Source organism: Schistocerca cancellata, chromosome 8 (genome assembly GCF_023864275.1).
Source record: "Schistocerca cancellata isolate TAMUIC-IGC-003103 chromosome 8, iqSchCanc2.1, whole genome shotgun sequence".
Lineage (NCBI taxonomy): Eukaryota > Metazoa > Arthropoda > Insecta > Orthoptera > Acrididae > Schistocerca > Schistocerca cancellata.
In genome coordinates, this window is record NC_064633.1 from 4,133,894 (window position 1) to 4,153,652 (window position 19,759).

At 37.7% G+C, this 19,759-nt stretch overlaps 1 protein-coding gene across 1 annotated transcript in view; it reads left to right on the plus strand.

The window, feature by feature from the left end:
* Positions 1 to 19,759, plus strand: part of LOC126094954 (high affinity cationic amino acid transporter 1-like) — a 121,383-nt gene that overhangs the window by 46,249 nt on the left and 55,375 nt on the right. Inside the window, exons 5-6 of the mRNA XM_049909608.1 lie at positions 16,638 to 16,793; positions 16,892 to 17,016. Coding sequence (XP_049765565.1) covers positions 16,638 to 16,793; positions 16,892 to 17,016 — 281 coding nt within the window. The remainder of the gene's footprint in view (positions 1 to 16,637; positions 16,794 to 16,891; positions 17,017 to 19,759) is intronic.

Here is a 19,759-nt window from a genome sequence, read left to right on the forward strand (position 1 = left end):
AATCTACAGGAAGTTGTAGTGTTTCAGGAAATTTGTAAACATCCCAACACACCATTGGAAAGCCTTCAACAAGAGATGCTTGTGAGTAAGTTGAATAAGGATAAATGCAGTAGGAAAGGGAAACTGTGTGTTTTCCTTTCTTGTATGCAGTGCATGTGGAGCAGTGGTGGAGCCGGCGAGAAGGGGACCAGTAAAAATGGTATTACAATCACTGGTCGTCCGGGAGTCATTTGTGTCGTGGTGCAGCAAGTGTCTTAGTTCAAGAGCCATAGAGTAAATGACACACCAATAAGGGCACAATGAACAATTGAACAGCAGTACTTGTTTATCTGGGTTTCTCTCTCAGACCCTAAAGCATGCATGTACAGACGGTTTTGAATGTACTCAAGAGAGTGATATTACCATAACAATTGTTTGTTGTGTTGTTAAAAGAAATAGTGAAAATGTTGGGCAAAATATACCCTTGTTTGTGAGAAGTGTGGCTGTTTATTTAGTAGCGCAATAGAGAGAACTTGCAGAAGCATTCCAGGGATCTTCACCACAGTTGGATCGACAGGGCGGTGGCATAGAAGGATCCAGACAATGAAACAACTACTCTGAGAAGAGAGGATAAAGGTAATACTCCTTTCATCTGGTGGTGTATTAGGGTCGGCAAAATATTCCCCAGTTATATTGGCATGGGGTGCGACTTCGCACTAGTGCTGGTATAAGACCCACCACAAGCCGTACAAAATATACATCAGCAGGAGAAGAGGGAAAAATACACCCCATGTGGCGATCCTGGAAAATGTGAATGGAGAATGCACCTGCAAGTAAGTGCAGAAAATTGATTTGAGTCATAATTACAACTCCAAAGAATATAAGACAGAGAAGTTGCCCCAGCAATCAGCAACAGTGCCTTATAATGCACGTAACAAGAAATCAAAAATAATTCAGAGCTTCTTTCGAACAAACTGTCTGAGAAATATTAGTAAACACATAATAAATGTAAACTATAATTTACTGTTGGATATCTGAAACAGAAAAAAATAGAAGAAGACAGTGGCAGCAGAAAGTGCACCCATATTACAAGCAGTGAGTGCACGGAATTATTTCAAAACTTAACAAAATTGTTTCGACGGCAGATGTAGATCTGGCAGGAGTTATCAATGCAGAGTGGTGAGCAGTTACGTGAATATGGGGTGCTGTATTGTCCAGTCAGTGGCTGCACGCAGCACGAGAGCAGACGTTGGCTTCAACTTCAGTGCCGGCTCAGCTGTTCTATGACCAGCATTCAGTTCACAGTTCCGCAGAAGGGTGAGCTGTGAATATTTAAAAAAGTACACAGATTTCTGTGAGTATAGGGTTCAAAATTAAAATTGTTGACTGGTAATAAATAGTGTATGCCGATCATAAGAAAGGTGGCAATGCAAAACAAGGAATTAAGATCAATACTAGAAGGTATAATTAAAGAACAAGCATAGAAGGATAAGGCAATACTAGAAGGTATAATTAAAGAACAAGCAGAGAAGGATAGGGAAAGATGGAGAGTGGAACAAGTAGAATTAGTTGAGTCCATTAAGGAACAAGTTAGTGAATCAGTCGATGACATACTCAACCATAAAATACGAGAGTTTAAACGTAACTTCAATGCACAAATTAATGATCAAAACATTAAAATAACAGAAATAAATTCCAGAGTAAATGAATTACAAGAATCAGTGCCAATAGAATTGCAACAAGTAGCTAAACAAGTGTTAACAGATCATTTACAGGAAAGTGTACACAGATTAACAATTCGACAGTGGACAGGCTATGTAGATAATGTGCATTCCTGATTCCAATGGGTATGAGCTAGTATTTCAGACACAAATAAGCATATCACATCCATACAGGAAAATTCTGTAACAGGGCCACCTGATGCTATAAAACATTTGGAAAAACATTTACAGTTATTCATAGAAAAAGAAGTAAAAGACACAGAAATAAATAATGACAAAATCACTTCTGGGGAAGGTACAATTAACAGTAATCAAGAACTTGATAGAATATGGAAAGCAATAGATGATAATAAAAAGAAATTAGAAAATAGTAGACTTATGACCTAAGATGTTGAGTCCCATAGTGCTCAGAGCCATTTAGAGCTCAGAAAATAGTAAGTCTGAAACTATGACAGGAGTGATTAAAGATGTAATAGAGGGTTTATCTATAGGTAATGGGTTTAATTTAGCAAAGCAATTTCCAAAGTATAAACCAGATGGTGATGTACACCCAACCTATTTTTTATGAGTCTTTGCCAGTTCTTTAAATAGGAGATGCGGCAGAATGCTCATGCAGAAGAATCTCTGTCTTGGAAAGATTTTGAGGAAAGCTTTAAGAGGAAGTACTGGTCTTCAAGTACTCAGGAAAAATTAATCTTTAAGTCATTAGACACTACTCCATACAATTATTCATGGGGTATATATAAAAAGTACATAGGATGGCATTTGACAAAATCGAAGTACTTAGATTATCCAAAAGATGAAATGTACTTGTAAAAATACTCATTAGACGTTTACCATACCATGCTCAACAAGGAATATTGTATAGAGGGTGGAAAACTGTGAATGAGTTATTAACATTTATTGAAGGCTTAGACACACTGTATAATGAAAGAAATGAAAATTATTCAGTGAATGACCAAAATACAGGAAATAGGAATAACAAATCCTTTCCTAATTCCTTGCCGTGGACAAAGGAATCCAATTATTGTCGAATAAGCTGTAATGAAACTGTTCACAGCATGGATAATGCTCTAAATCACAATAACCCTAGAGGGGGAAGAATTCAGACTGATAACAAGTCCAGGACAAGTGAAGAGGGTGGGATTACTTGTCATTGGGAGCTCCAATGTTAGGTGGGTGGTGGAGCCCCTTAGGGATCTGGCAGCTAAGGACAAGAAGAAAGCCAATGTGCACTCTTTGTGCATACCGGGGGGAGTCATCCAAGATGTGGAAAGGGTCCTTCCAGATGCCATGAAGGGTACAGGGTGCAGCCAACTGCAGGTGGTGGCTCATGTCGGCACTAATGATGTGTGTCGCTATGGACTGGAAGAGATTCTCTGGTTCCCAGTGGCTGTCTGAGTTGGTGGAGACTGGCAGTCTTGTTAGTGAGATGAAGCCAGAGCTCACCATCTGCAGCATCGCCGACAGGACCGATAGTGGACCTTTGGTACAGAAACAAGTGGAGGGTCTGAATCAGAGGCTCCAACAGTTCTGCGACCGTGTAAGCTGCAGATTCCTCGACTTGTGCCATAGGGTGGTGGGGTTTCAGGTTCCATTAAATAGTTCAGGTGTCCACTACAAACAGGAGGTGGCTACATGGGTAGCAGGGGCTGTGTGGCATGGACTATGCAGTTTTTTAGGTTAGACAGTCTTGGGAAAGATCATAAAGGGCTCCAGCCTCAAAGGGTACAGGGCAAAGAAATGAGGAGAATTGTCCAAGCAACAGTCGGTATTGTAGTTGTAAATTGTTGTAGCTGTGTTGGAAAAGTACCAGAGCTTCAAGCACTGATAGAAAGCACTGAAGCTGAAATCATTATAGGAACAGAAAGCTGGCTAAAGCTGGAGATAAATTCTGCCAAAATTTTTACAGAGGCACAAACAGGATTGAGAAAGGATAGATCAAATAAAGTAGGTGGTGGTGTGTTTGTGTGTATTGGTAGTAGTTTATCTTGTAGTGAAGTTTAAATAGATAGTTCCTGTGAATTACTATGGGTAGAGGTTATACTCAACAGCCGTACCAAAATAATATTTGGTATCTTCTACCAAACCCCAACTCAGATGATATAAAAGCTGAACGGTTCAAAGAAAACTTGAATCTCATTACAAATAAGTACCCCACTCATACAGTTACAATTGGTGGAGATTTCAATCTACCCTTGATTTGTTGGTGAAAATACATGTTCAAAGCTGATGGTAGACAGAAAACATCTTCAGAAATTGTACTAAATGCTTTCTCTGAGAATTACTTTGAACAATTAGTTCATGAGCCCACATGAATTGTAAATGGTTGTGAAAACACACTTGACCTCTCAGCCACAAATAATCCTGATCGAATAGAGAGCGTCATGATGGATACAGGGATTAGTGAACACAAGGTCATTCTAGAGAGGCTCAAAACCATATCTACCAAAACCACTAAAAATAAACACAAAATATAACTATTTAAAACAGCAGAAAAAAATTCACTTGATGCCTTCCCAGAGAGAGTCTCCATTCCTCCCAAGCTAATTATATAAATGTAGACCATATATAGCTCAAATTCAAAGATACGGTATCGACAGCAATAGATAGATTCATACCACATAAGTTAATAAGAGACGGGACTGATCCACCATGGTACACAAAACATGTCAGAACACTGTTGCAGAAGCAATAAAAAAAGCGTGCCAAGTTCAGAAGAACGCAAAATCCCCTAGACTGGCTAAGTTTCATGGAAGCTCGAAATTTAGTGCAGATGTCAATGCAAGATGCTTTTAATAGTTTCCACATTGAAATATTGTATCTAAATATGGTAGAAAACCCAAAGAGATTCTGGTCTTTTGTAAAATACACCAGTGGCAAAAAACAGTCAATACTGTCACCACGCGATAGCAATGGAAATGTTAGCGATGATGGTGGCACTAAAGCAGAGTTACTAAATAAAGTTTTCCATAATTCCTTCACAACAGAAGACAAATTAAATATTCGAGAATTTGAAACCAGAACAGCTGTTAATATGAGTGACATAAAAATAGATATCTTAGGTGTTGCAAAACAACTCAAATCACTTAAGAAAGGCAAGTCTTCTGGTCCAGATGGTATACCAATCAGGTTCCTCTCAGAGTATGCAGCCTCTCTTAGCAATGATATACAACTGCCCACTTGACAAAAAGTCTGTTCCTAAAGACTGGAAAGTAGCACAAGTCAAACCAATATTCAAGAAAGGAAATAGGAGTAACCCATTGAATTACAGACCCACATCACTGACCTCAATTTGCAGTAGGATTTTGGAGCAAGTATTGTACTCGAACATTATGAATCACCTTGAAGAAAATGACTTATTGATACATAACCAACACGCATTCAGAAAATGTTGTTGTTGTGCAACACAGCTAGCTCTTTATTCCCATGAAGTAATGAGTGCTGTCGACAAGGGATCTCAGATCGATTCGATATTCCTAGGTTTCCAGAAGGCTTTTGATACTGTTCCTCACAAGCAACTATTAATCAAATTGCATGCATACGGAGTATTGTCTCAGTTGTGTGACTGGATTCGTGATTTCCTCTCAGAGAGGTCACAGTTCATAGTGATAGACAGTAAATCATCGAGTAGGACAGAAGTGATATCTGGCATTCCGCAAGGTAGTGTCATAGTCCCTCTGCTGTTCCTGATTTACATAAATGATCTAGGCGATAATCTGAGTAGCCCCATTAGATTGTTTGCAGATGATGCTGTAATTTACCATCTAGTAAAATCATCAGATGATCAATTCCAATTACAAAATGATCTAGAGAGAATATCTGCATGGTGTGAAAAGTGGCAATTAGCACTAAACAGAGAAAAGTGCGAAGTCATCCACACGGATACTAAAAGAAATCGGATAAATTTTGGCTATGTGATAAATCAAACAAATCTTAAGGGCCGTCAATTCAACTAAATACCTGGGAATTATAATTATGAGCAACTTAAATCAGAAAGACCACATAGATAATATTGTGGAGAAGGCAAAACAAAGACTGCACATTGTTGGCAGAACACTTAAAAGATGCGACAAACCGACTAAAGAGACAGCCTACATTACACCTGTCCATCCTCTGCTAGAATATTGCTGTGTGGTATGGGATCCTTACCAGGTAGGATTGATGGAGTACATGAAAAAAGTGCAAAGAAGGGCAGCTTGTTTAATGTTATCACGAAATAGGGGTGAGAGTGCCACTGATATGATATGCGAGTTGGGGTCGCAGCCACTGAAACAAAGGCAGTTTTCTTTGTGGCGAGATCTATTTACGAAATTTTAATCACCAACTTTCTCTTCTGAATGCGTAAATATTTTTTTGACACCCACCTATGTAGGGAGAAACGATCATCATAATAAAATAAGAGAAATCAGAGCTCGAATGGAAAGATTTAGGTGTTCCTTTTTCCTATGCACCATTCGAGAGTGGAATGGTAGAGAAGTAGTATGAAAATGGTTTGATGAACCCTCTGCCAGTAACTTAAGTGTGAATTACACAGTAACCATGCAGATGTAGATGTAGATAACATGAACTCGCAGGTGTTTACACCTCAAAACCAAAGAATAAATATACAATGAGATAATGACACAGGGGCAAATCAGCGTATTGTTGACGTAAGTTCCAACCTGTATCTGGTCAATGGGACAGGAAAAAAGAAAAGTCCTGTGTCAAGGGCCAGAATCCAGGATGTCACAGAACAATACTTGGCCCATATATAAGTAAAATAATCACTTGTAGAAAAATATCACCTATTAACAATTGGTTACTTGCAGAAGAGGAAAATTTAGAAAAAATGCTGCACAAACCAATTGTAATTGGAAGAATAGGAAATTTTCTTGTTATTGTGGTCTTCAGTCCTGAGACTGGTTTGATGCAGCTCTCCATTCTACTCCATCCTGTGCAAGCTTCTTCATCTCCCAGTACCTACTGCAACTTACATCCTTCTGAATCTGCTTAGTGTATTCATCTCTTGGTCTCCCTCTATGATTTTTACCCTCCACACTGCCTTCCAATACTAAATTGGTGATCCACTGATACCTCAGAACATGCCCTACCAACCGATCCCATCTTCTAGTCAAGTTGTGCCACAAACTCCTCTTCTCCCCAATTCTATTCAATACCTCCTCATTAGTTATGTGATCTACCCATCCAATCTCCATCATTCCCTTGTAGCACCACATTTTGAAAGCTTCTATTCTCTTCTTGTCCAAACTATTTATCGTCCATGTTTCACTTCCATACATGGCTACACTCCATGCAAATACTTTCAGAAACGACTTCCTGATACTTAAATCTATACTCGATGTTAACAAATTTCTTTTCTTCAGAAATGCTTTCCCTGCCATTACCAGTCTACATTTTATATCTTCTCTACTTCAACCATCATCAGTTATTTTGCTCCCCAAATAGCAAAACTCCTTTACTATTTTAAGTGTCTCATTTCCTAATTTAATTTCCTCAGCATCACCCAACTTAATTCGGCTACATTCCATTATCCTCATTTTGCTTTTGTTGATGTTAATCTTATATCCTTCTTTCAAGACACTGTCCATTCTGTTCAACTGCTCTTCCAAGTCCTTTGCTGTCTCTGACAGAATTACAATGTCATCAGCAAACCTCAAAGTTTTTATTTCTTCTCCATGGATTTTAATACCTACTCCAAATTTTTCTTTTGTTTCCTTTACTGCTTGTTCAATATACAGATTGAATAACATTGAGGAAAGGCTACATCTCTGTCTCACTCCCTTCCCAACCACTGCTTCCCTTTCATGCCCCTCGACTCTTATAACTGCCATCTGGTTTCTGTACAAATTGTAAATAGCCTTTTGCTCCCTGTATTTTACCGCTGCCACTTTCAGAATTTGAAAGAGAGTATTCCAGTCAACATTGTCAAAAGCATTCTCTAAGTCTACAAATGCTAGAAACGTAGGTTTGCCTTTCCTTAACCTGTTTTCTAAGATAAGTCGTAGGGTCAGTATTGCCTCACGTGTTCCAACATTTCTATAGAATCCAAACTGATCTTTCCCGAGGTTGGCTTCTACCAGTTTTTCCATTCATCTGTAAAAAATTTGTGTTAGTATTTTGCAGCCGTGGCTTATTAAACTGATAGTTCAGTAATTTTCACATCTGTCAACCCCTGCTTTCTTTGAGATTGGAATTATTATATTCTTCTTGAGGTCTGAGTGGATTTCGCCTGTTTCATACATCTTGCTCAGCAGATGGTAGAGTTTTATCAGGACTGGCTCTCCCAAGGCCGTCAGTAGTTGTAATGGAATGTTGTCTACTCCCGGGGCCTTGTTTCAACTTAGGTCTTTCAGTGCTCTGTCAAACTCTTCACGCAGTATCATATCTCCCATTTCATCTTCATCTACATTCTCTTCCATTTCCATAATATTGTCCTCAAGTACATCGCCCTTGTATAGACCCTCTATATACTCCTTCCACTTTTCTGCTTTCCCTGCTTTGCTTAGAACTGGGTTTCCATCTGAGCTCCTGATATTCATGCAAGTGATTCTCTTTTTTCCAAAGGTCTCTCTAATTTTCCTCTAGGCACTATCTATCAGTAAAGCAGTAAAAAATAGGAAATATAGGAGTGGAAATTTACATTGAATCAGGAAGCAAAGTATCAATAATTTTGAAGGAATGGCTGTTAAGTGGAAGAAGAAAGGGATTTCCTAAGTTACCTGTTACGGGAGTACGTATTATAGGTATTGCAGGTACTAAGAGCAATGTAGTGAAATGGGAAACAAGTATTACATCTGAAATAGATCAACTGGTGTTTGAACAAACGATGTTAATAGTCCCTAAAATAAATACATGTAGATTGGTTAATGAAATATGCAGTGGTAAAAGACTTTCAGAGCTTTTCTTTTAAGTGCAATCTAGATAACTATAATAAAGAGATCTTGTTTAAGACAGATCGATGTCAAGGACTAAATGGGAGTAATAATTTATGGTTAATAGTGAATATGAGTTCAATGGAGAAGGATGTAAGTAATCTACAACAAACTGCAAATAAAGCTGATTTGTATGCAAAGGCTTACGAATTGGAACTGTTAACCCTTACTCAAAAGGAAGAGCTATATGGAATATTATGCAGATATTCAGATGTATTTCCAGACAAACCAGTGAATATAGGAGATTATGCGTGTAGTTTTAAGATCAAAAGCAAGGAACCTTTTTTCTGTAGACCTTATCCTGTACCTATCAATTTAAAACAGGAAGTACAGGAAGAAATAGATAAAATGTTAAATAATAATGTTATAGAAAGACGAACAAACATATACAACAATCCACTGTTAGTTGTCAGAAAGGCAACAGGAGGTGTGCATCTAGTACTAGACGCAACAAAGTTGAATCGTCACATTGAACTGGAGAGATATCGTCCCATATGCGTAGACAGACTACGTGCTCATTTTGCAAAAGCAAATTATTTTAGTTCTGTGAACCTGATGGGTGGGTACTGGCAGGTGAAATTAGCTAGAGAATCTAGACCTTATACTGCATTCCTATATGACAGAAAGACATACCAGTTTAAGGTTTTGCCATTTGGGTTACACATATCAGTACGGTATCAGTGTTTATAAGAGCAGTAGATCAAGCATTATGGAGGGAGTTGTTACAAGAGCTCTTGATTTATGTAGATGATATACTGATTGTTTCAGAAACCTGGGAGGAACATTGTGATTTACTTGCAAGAGCACTAGAGAAATTCTATAGCTAGGGAATAACTATTAAGCTCGCTAAATCACATTTTGGGCGAGAGGAACTAAAATTCTTGGGACAACTCATTGGAATAAGAGGAATTAAGCCAGATGCAGAATGCATTAGAGTGATTAAAGACTGTCCACATCCACAGAATGTGAAACAGCTTTGTTAGGATTAGTGGGATTTTATAGATGGTATATACAAGGACAAGTCATGAATAATCCGTATCTACTATTGATATTAAAGCAAAAGGCGAAATGGATATGGGATGAAAATGCAGAAAAGGCATTCAAGGAAGTAAAGGATACCCTAGTCAATGCTCCTATTTTAAACCATCTGAGTCTTTTTGTACCATTTGGCATCACAACAGCTGCATCAGAATATGGCCTAGCAGCAGAAGTATTTCAAGGGAAATTGGACCCAGAAGATGGAGAACATAAAACCATTACTTTTGCTAGTTGCAGCCTAGACAAACATGAGCTGAATTATACAGCAACAGAGAAAGAATTACTTGCTGTGGTACAGAGCTTATAGAAATTTGAAACACTGATTTGGGGTTCAGATATCGTTCTTTATACAGATCACCAAGCATCGATATTCTTAATGGAAAGTCACTTATTACATAGGAGGCTCATGAGGTGGGTATTGTTTTTACAACAGATACAAATAGTATACATCAAGGGAACATTAAAATGTGTACCAGATGCTTTATCATGATTGTCATTAGGAATGAGTAATTCTCAGAGATCAGCTGAACCAGTAATGATTTTTAATATGAATTTTATGAAAATCAGCTATACGAGAGACGAACTATGTATGTTAGCTTTATTAGCTAACACACGTAAGGCAAGGAATAATAGACAAAGAAGAGTTAAATCTTAAAATGTTAAAGTATGAGAAAAATTAGTTACCACCCACAGAAGACAAACTTTGGACAGTGATCAATCAAGTGTTGTTTTGGAGAGAGAATACAAATACATCATATTGGAAGTTATGTGTACCTGAGTGTGCACAAAATTATTTAATTTGGTTTATACATAAAGGTTATGGGCATTTTGGACTAAGGATATCATTTTAAACACTTAGGTAAGAAAGTTCTTGGATTACTATGGACATGTTAAGTCTGTCAAAAGGTGAAGGAAAATAATAAAGGAACACATTGCACAATGTATCCTATAATACCTAGAGCTTTACATGATTTAACAGCTTTGGACTTTTATGGACCATTATCATTGAGTCAGGGAGGTGTCAGATATATTTACATTATATTAGAGAGTTGGTCTAAATATATTACATTATATCCAATTAAACAAGCTAAAACAGAGACAGTTATAAACTGTATGCACAAATATTTTGTAGAGATAGGAAAACCTAAGAGATTATTAATGGATAATGGTTCACAGTTTGTGAGTCAATCATTTAAAGAGTTTCTAACTTTGGAGAGCATAAGGCATGTCACAGTATCAAAATATACTCCAAAATAGAATCTGTGAGAAAGAGTTATCAAGGAGATAGGACATTTATGCAGAACTTACTGTTCACCAAGACATACAACTTGGGCAAAATTTCAAATGGTTTCGAATGAACTACCCCATTTGTCTATGGGATTGTCTCCCATAGAAATATTATGAAGAAAATTTATAGGGGAACCACTATTAAAATTCTTCAAATGGCCAGAGGTACAACAGGAAAAAAGTGCTAACTTAGACAAAATAGTAGAAAATCAATTGCGTATATCAGCTAATAAAAGATTACAAAATTACAATACATCAGCAATAAACCCAACATTTGAAATAAACTATCTTGTGTTGGTAAAAGAAGATCATCATGGTTCTAATCTTAAAAAGGAAATGCAGAAATTTTTTCTAAAGTATGCAGGACCATTTAAGATCGTGGATAGTCCACACCCAAAAGCATACTATTTAATTAACCCACATACTGGTCAGGAGAAAGGTTTATATAATGCTGACAAACTAAAGAAATATAATCCAACAGTTCACTAAATGAACTTAAAAAAATTATATATTAAAAAAAGATGCTGTGACTTCCCAAACAGGAAAGCGCTGGTAGATAGACACAATAAAAAACACACAAACACACACACAAATATCAAGCTTTCGCAACCCACAGTTGCTTCATCAGGAAAGAGGGAAGGAGAGGGAAAGACAAAAGGATGTGGGTTTCAAGGGAGAGGGTAAGGAGTCATTCCAATCCCGGGAGCGGAAAGATTTACTTTAGGGGGAAAAAGGGACAGTTATACACTCGCACACACACACATATCCATCCGCACATATAAGACACAAGCAGACATACGTGAAGGCAAAGAATTTGGGCAGAGATGTCAGTCGAGGCGGAAGTACAGAGGCAAAGATGTTGTTGAGTGACAAGTGATGTACGAGGAGCGGCAACTTGAAATTAGTGGAGGTTGAGGCCAGGTGGGTAACGGGAAGAGAGGATATATTGAAGGGCAAGTTCCCATCTCCGGAGTTCTTGCCCATAAAAAGTTATGTTGGAGAGATTATGTAAAGGCAGCTTTAAGATGTAAGAGTAGGATGAAAATAATAGAATTGTTAGCAAAAATACTTAGGCATGAGATTTCTTGTCTGAGTGGTGGGATATGTAGTGTTTTGGGATATTTGTAAACATCCCAACACACCATTGGAAAGGCATTGACAAGAGATGCTAAGTTGAATAAGGATAAATGCAGTGGGAAAGGGAAACTGTGTGTATTCCTTTCTTGTATGCAGTGAATGTGGAGCAGCTGTGGAGCCGGCGAGAAGGGGACCAGTAAAAATGGTATTACAACCACTAGTCATCCAGGAGTCATTTGTGCCATGGTGCAGCAAGTGTCTTAGTCTGAGAGCCATAGAGTAAATGACACACCAACAAGGGTGTAATGAACAATTGAACAGCAGTACTTGTTTATCTGAGTTTCTCTCTTAGGTCCTAAAGCACGCATGTACAGACGTTTTTGAATGTACTCAAGAGAGTGATATTAGTGTAACAATTGTTTGTTGTGTTGTTCAAAGGAATAGTGAAAATGGTGGGCAAAATATACCCCTGTTTGTAAGGAGTGTGGCTATTTATTTAGTAGTGCAATAGAGAGAGCTTGCGGAAGCATTCCAGGAATCTTCACCACAGTTGGATTGACAGGGAGGTGGCACAGAAGGATCTGGACCACCAAACAACTACTCTGAGAAGAGAGGATAAAGGTAATACTACTTTCATCTGTCAGTGTATTAGGGTCAGCAAAATATTGCCCAGTTATATCAGTGCCCGCATCTCGTGGTCGTGCGGTAGCGTTCTCGCTTCCCACGCCCGGGTTCCCGGGTTCGATTCCCGGCGGGGTCAGGGATTTTCTCTGCCTCGTGATGGCTGGGTGTTGTGTGCTGTCCTTAGGTTAGTTAGGTTTAAGTAGTTCTAAGTTCTAGGGGACTTATGACCATAGCAGTTGAGTCCCATGGTGCTGAGGGCCATATGAACCATTTTAAAGAGAAAAAAGAAGTTATATCAGCAGGGGTCGTGACTTTGTGCTAGTGCTGGTGTAAGACCCACCACAAACCCTACAAACTATACATCAGCAGGAGAAGAGGGAAAAATACACCCCAAAATCCAGGTATGTTCCTCTGTTGAGACATTGTGGAATAATTACTGGTTGAAGTATGTGGTCATCAAGAATTCCTGCCCACACATTTATGCTGAATCTATGCTGATTAGATACCTCAACCATTCCCCGAGGATTGTCTGTAGCCCAAAGATGATGATTATGCAAATTGATGATGCCATTTCTAGTAAAGGTTGCTTCATCAGTAAAGAGAACTGATGAGAGAAATCCTATAATTGTGAGGGTTTGGTGCAAAAACCATCAAAAAAATCCTTCCCATAGAGGGAAGATAATCTGTGCACTCATTGCAGGTGATAGGAATGCAGGATACTTATAATAGTACTTTGGCTTACATGATGTTGATGGGCCACTCCCCTGGAGCTTGTACTAGGGTTTGTCTCAACATCCTGTAGGACCCAGTCCTCCAAATCTGGTGTAAGCATAGTCCACCTCCTCCCTGTATGTTTATTTGTCTGATAGGATCCACGCTCACAGAAAAACTCAAAAAGAGCTTGAAATGTTGTGTGATGTGGTTGGCGTCCATGAGGGTACTTGTTTTGGTATAGCTGTGCTACCTCTTGACTCTTTCCGTCTGCTTAGCCTACATAAACACCATCTTGACTTTTTCCAACATGAATACTGGACCATTCTGCTGCTTATAGTACAATGCATGAGTCACACAGCCTGCAGTACACAAGGAACAAGCAGCACGTGGTCAGAGGAACTTTCATTCACCAGCATCATCTAGAGTGCCAATGATGGTTTTCCAATCACATGTTTGGAAAAGCATTGTTGGCATGGTAGATGATGCTGATAAATGAAGGTTCTTCTGACCATGGTATCAAGAGAGAGAGAGAGAGATGTCTTCTCATCGGTCCACTGCAGTTGACTCCTCCCATCAATTTCTTAAGTGATGACAGGGCAGAGAACACTGTGATTCTCTAGTAACATTAAAACTCAAAGAAAATTTCAGGTGTTTACAAATTTATTTGACATTACGTCACACATGTATGCTCCAACCTCATATTGTACTGGCCTCCCACATGATTTTGCATGGGTCTTATATTCTCTCCTTAATAATTCAGACATTGTTTCATATAATAATTTCATTAATTACAATCACAGAAGTTGTTCAAAACTACATAAAATTTTATCATTTGGAAATTACAATTCAAATACCTGAAATAAGATACAAAGTCAAATACATATTTGTCATTTTCATGGAAAAATAAGTGAAATGATTCAGATAAACAATACTGATTACATTTTTATTAACTGCACTGAAACTGCATTATTCCAAGTATTCCTACCTATCATGTTTCCTGCTTCAAATATGTGAACATTATTTTTAGTGTACACAAAATTTCAGTAAATGATTCAGTATCCTAAATAAACACTTTGCTTACAGTGTCAACTAGTTTTGTACTGTGATTTGCAGTATTTACAATGTAATTAGATGTCATTATGTTAAACAATAGCATAGCATGTTGACAGTATGACAAACAGAGTTGTTACTGGTTTGTGGCATTATAAAACACAGTATATTTTGTGCTTCTTTTTTTATCCAGTTGTTTGTATGTGAAAAGTCCTAATTGCAACTAAGCAAATGGATGATACATGTTCCTACTAATGGATGGATGTAATATTAGCCAATACTTCGCCACAAACGTGTTGAAAATCATATTGCAGAGCTCAAAAGGTGAAATTACATATATGGATCCTACTAGTGACTTAACAGTTAATCAAGTGATCCAAATTAGCTTCTAAATCTTATAAAATGAGCTGTTATATTTCAATTAGGAGGGTAGTTTGTATATCTACAGAGGAGGTACTGAACAGAACTAAGGAGACAAGAAATTTGTGGCGCACCGTGGCTAAAAGAAGGGATCAGTTGATAAGACACATTATCAGACATCAAGTGATCACCAGTTTAATATTGGAGGGAAGTGCGGGAGTAAAACTCATAGAGGAAGGCCAAGAGATAAATACTGTAAACAGATTCAACAGAATGTAGGCTGCAGTAATTATTCAGCGATGAAGAGGCTTGCACACAGAGCAAGATAGAGTAGCATGAAGGACTATATCAAACCAGTCTTTGGATTAAAGACCACAATAACAACAAGAATTGTGGATATAAACATGCAGACAGAAGTAATGTGGATCAAAATGCACAGGAGTTATGACAGATGGATGAAAAAAGATTTCTATGCAAAGGAGGTGTTATGAAGGGAACTTGATAAAGTGAGAAATTACATGGAACAGAAGCAGGAATTGGTGTAGTATGTATATTGCAGAGGCTTGAGACACAAATAATTCAATAGAAAATTATAAGCATGATTATTAAAACCAAAGTCTTTGATTTCCAAGGGAAAAGAAGAACTTGTAATCAGAGGAGAAAGTGGTAAATCTACTGTTGTATATCACTATTATATTACTTTATTGCTTATTCTAAAATAAATAAATAAAAGAAAGAATTGCATACTCTTACAATTATTGTTTATTTAGTATATTCTGCTAAGAACTTTCCATCAGCAGAATGTAGATGTGTCTATTCATTAAATTCTATAACTTAATTTTCATGGAGACTTGAGAGGTTTAAGCTCAGTCAATTGAATAGAAAACAATAATATATATCTTTATTATTTCTGAAATTTTTAATTGTTCTGCTGAATATCTGTGACATTTCATCTTACTTGTTCTTTCCTTTTGATCTAAATTTGAAGTTAATAGATTCCAAATGTTTTCTGGCAGCTACCCTGAACATCTGTATTCTAACTGATTAAATGCAGCTACTTTTAGATACGATGAAAAAAAAAACTGCTCTTTGAAAAAAGCAATTGCTCTTCCTCTTATATTATTCAGTTGGTTGTGTGTTGACAGAACCAAATAAATAAGACAACAACCATGTATTTTGTACACTTTTTATGTTATGGTATCAAAAGGAAAATTCATTTAGACACAACTGTAAAATTATGAGAGAGAATTGTTGGCCAGTAATTATCTACAGGAGGTGAAATGAAACTTCCTGACAGATTAAAACTGTGTGCCAGACCGAGACTCGAACTCAGAACCTTTGCCTTTTGTTGGCAAGTGCTCTACCACCTGGGCTACCCAAACTCACTGCTTCATGTTTGGGTAGCTCAGTTGGTAGAACACTTGCCTGTGAAAGGCAAAGGTCCTGAGTTCAAGTCTCGGTCTGACACACAGTTTTAATCTGTCAGGAAGTTTCATATCAGTGCACACTCTGCTGCAGAGTGAAAATCTCATTCAGGAGATGAAAGGTTTAGCACCATCAATAGACAGGTATAAAAGTATTAGAAACAGTACTAGCTTACAGAACTATTAGGAGTAGCTCTTTGCTCAGAGAGCAAAGAGGGATAGCTTGAGGCAGATTGAAAAGGAAAGGAAGCTAGCTCAGACCACAGGATGAGTACCCACCTGTTGGGAGGACATCCTTTTGTATGTGTCTATGAGCAGTGTCGAAAATTTGACCTCCTGAATATAACTTGTGGCCACAATTACTTCTCATAATTTTATGGTTTTTATGTTATTGGATGATTTTGTAGTTAGGTATTTATTTGTTTCAGCTGATATAAATAATTGGCAAATACAAGAAAACCAAGTACCTGAAGGTACTGAGGGAGGAAAGGGTGGTTTCATGCCTTTTGGAATTTTGGGGATACTCAAAGGAGCAGCAATATATTTTCAAGCCTTTATTGGATTTGACAGTGTTGCTTCAACAGGTACGTTTAACTGTTGCTAATGACAAAAAGAGAGAGAGAGAGACAGAGACAGAAAATAAAATTATTCCAGTATGCTATGTATCTCTCTCTTGTTTCAGGGGAAGAAGTCATAAATCCACAACGTAACATTCCCATGGCTAGTATGATATCTTTGATGACTGTCTTCTGTAGTTATTTTGGAGTGTCAGGTGTGATAACTTTGATGCTTCCATACTATTATCAGGCAAGTGCTATTGAACACCATTGCTTTGTTTAATTTCGTGATGATACTTCAAAAAGCGTATTGCCCTAACAACATATCTGTAAATTTAATACTGAAAACTAGGATGTGTGAACTCATAAAAAATAATAAGGATTCTGGGAAAGGAAAATATTTTAGGGTATAGGGAGAGTGATGGACAATGCTTGCACAATGAAATTAAATAAATATTACATTCAGTCACTGTCTGCATCATTTCCCATAAATCCCACCATGAAGGTAATCTTCTGCAATAGGGAATGAGACTAGTTGTACATTGAAAGGTAAAAGCAGTTATTGCAGGCTACTTCTCTAAAATGCACTAACAGCAAGTCACTATTAGTTATAATATCCTCACAGTGCTATTTATGGAAATTAAATCCAGATTACATTTTAAAAACAAAAAATGAGCTAAAAATCAGGATACTATGTATCTTTAGGATAGTAGGAACTTTGGAAAAAAAAAAAAAAAAAAAACAGCTCTTTTTGGTAAGAGCCCTCTACTTCACTCCGTTGCTGTTTTCATCTACTAATTCTTCATATTACAATATTATGAAAATGAAAGTTGCTACTCTCCATATAGAGGAGTGCTGAGTCACTGATAGGCACAACAAAAAGACTGTCACAAATAAAGCTTTCAGCAGGGTGCGATTTGTGCTTTTACCAGTGGGGGGGATGTCTTAGGGGGTTAGTAGAATTATATATGTTACTAGCTTGGACCGTGGCATTATGCATGGTTAAACAGCTATTTATAAATAGATGTTAATGCCGAAACTCACTATTGACGCGTATGCACTATCAGAAAATGCATCCCTTGTTATATCTTTAAAAGTACATTATAGGTAAAGCTTATTTACAAAATCATCTACATATGGGTACAGGTATACGAGGGGAATTCAAAAAGTAGAGGCACATTTGTGAAAAGTTGTACTTATTATGATGATAGAAAAATGAAAAATATTAGTAGTATTAATAGTAAGACTTATTAAAAACTTTCAGTGTTCAGTTCCACAAATTTAAATTATATGTAAAGTTTTACTCCAGTGTGTGGGAAATAGACATCCCAGGTTGGGATGCGTGGATGCATAAACTAAAACCAGAGGAGGGGATGGTCTGATGCAGAGGGGGGGAAACCTCCCCCCATCCCCCCCCCCCCCCTCACAAATCGCACACTGGCTTTCAGCTAGTAAGGCCTTTATCAGAAATAGATGACACACACTCTCTCTCTCTCTCTCTCTCTCTCTCTCTCTCTCTCTCTTTCTCTCTCTCTCTCTCTCAGGCAAATGCAAGTCACACACACTACTGCAGTCTCAGGCAACTGAGTGTGGTTTCAGTTGCCTGTGACTTTAGTCGTGTGTGTGTGAGAGAGCTGCGTTTGCGAGAGAGAGAGAGAGAGAGAGAGAGAGAGAGAGAGAGAGAGAGAGAGTGTGTGTGAGTGTGTGTGTTTGTGTGTGTGTGTGTGATTTATTTTTGACAAAGGCCTTACTGGCTGAAAGCTTTATTTGTGACAGTCATTTCGTTGTACCTATCTGCAACTCAGCATCTCCGCTATATAGTGAGTAGCAATTTTCCTTTTCAAAATATTGTTACATTGCACCCGGGATTTTCTATAATGCATAATTTCAGAGATGGATACCCATTGTCTGTTAGTGTAATATGAACTTAAGTGCCAACTAAAATTTACATGTCAAGTATTCTGATAATTATTGAAAGAGTTTCTAGTTTTCTTTTACCATACTTTATTTTCGAATGTCTGTGAACATAAAATTTCGTGCCTAGTGTCTGCTGGCAACCTTTTAATGATTTTACACCAAAATACAAAACCCCATTCCGTACTCTAGAGAAGGATGTAGAGCATATATAGATTTTTTTTGCATTTATTACTGTAGTTTTAAATTTCTTAGTTGATTCTATAGCCATTATTATTATTATTATTATTATTATTATTATTATTACTAAGCACATATAGCATTAGGGGGTAATTTAATTATCCTAAGTGCCTCAAGAGTCTTCTTTATGATAATTTGTTATGAACTGTACAGGTAAGTATGGAATGAAAGTAAATAAAATATAGCATCATTCCCATCTACAAGATCATGACAATGTGTCACAAATAGTTTCACATGGAGGACATGGCTGGTGCATATGCAAAGACTCACAGGACAGATTAACGAACAACTGTGGGGAGCATGGGAAAACATCAATGGGGATGATGAAGGATCTAGAGGGGGGGGGGGCAAAAAAAAAACCAGAATGAAGATATGAGAGAATTAGGGTGGAACGGAAAAGTAATAAAGGTAGCATAATTCAGGACTGATGAAAGGAGGATGGAACAAGCCCCTAATGGAAAATGGAATAGAGTTTGTTGTAGATAGGTATTAAGTGGGACTGAAGCCAAGAAGTTACAAGAATAGAAGAAGTACTGCACGCTGAGATCCCACTTGTACAATTCAAAAGAGTTTATGATGAAGTGGGAGAGTAGGTGGAGGAAGGATCTACATGTCTTGAAGTGTGAAGCAGTTATTACAGTCAAGCTATCAATCACTAACAATATCCCTACTTCAAAGTCTGTTATCAACTCTGCACATAAAAGTCCGTGACATTACCTGTAGCCACTAGTGGGTGCTACATCTGGAATGACAAACTGTCACTCAACCAGTATGCTGAAGGTACAGCAGAGGCATCTGAAGACCGACTCAGTGCTCCCCACCTTGCCTAGAAACAGATC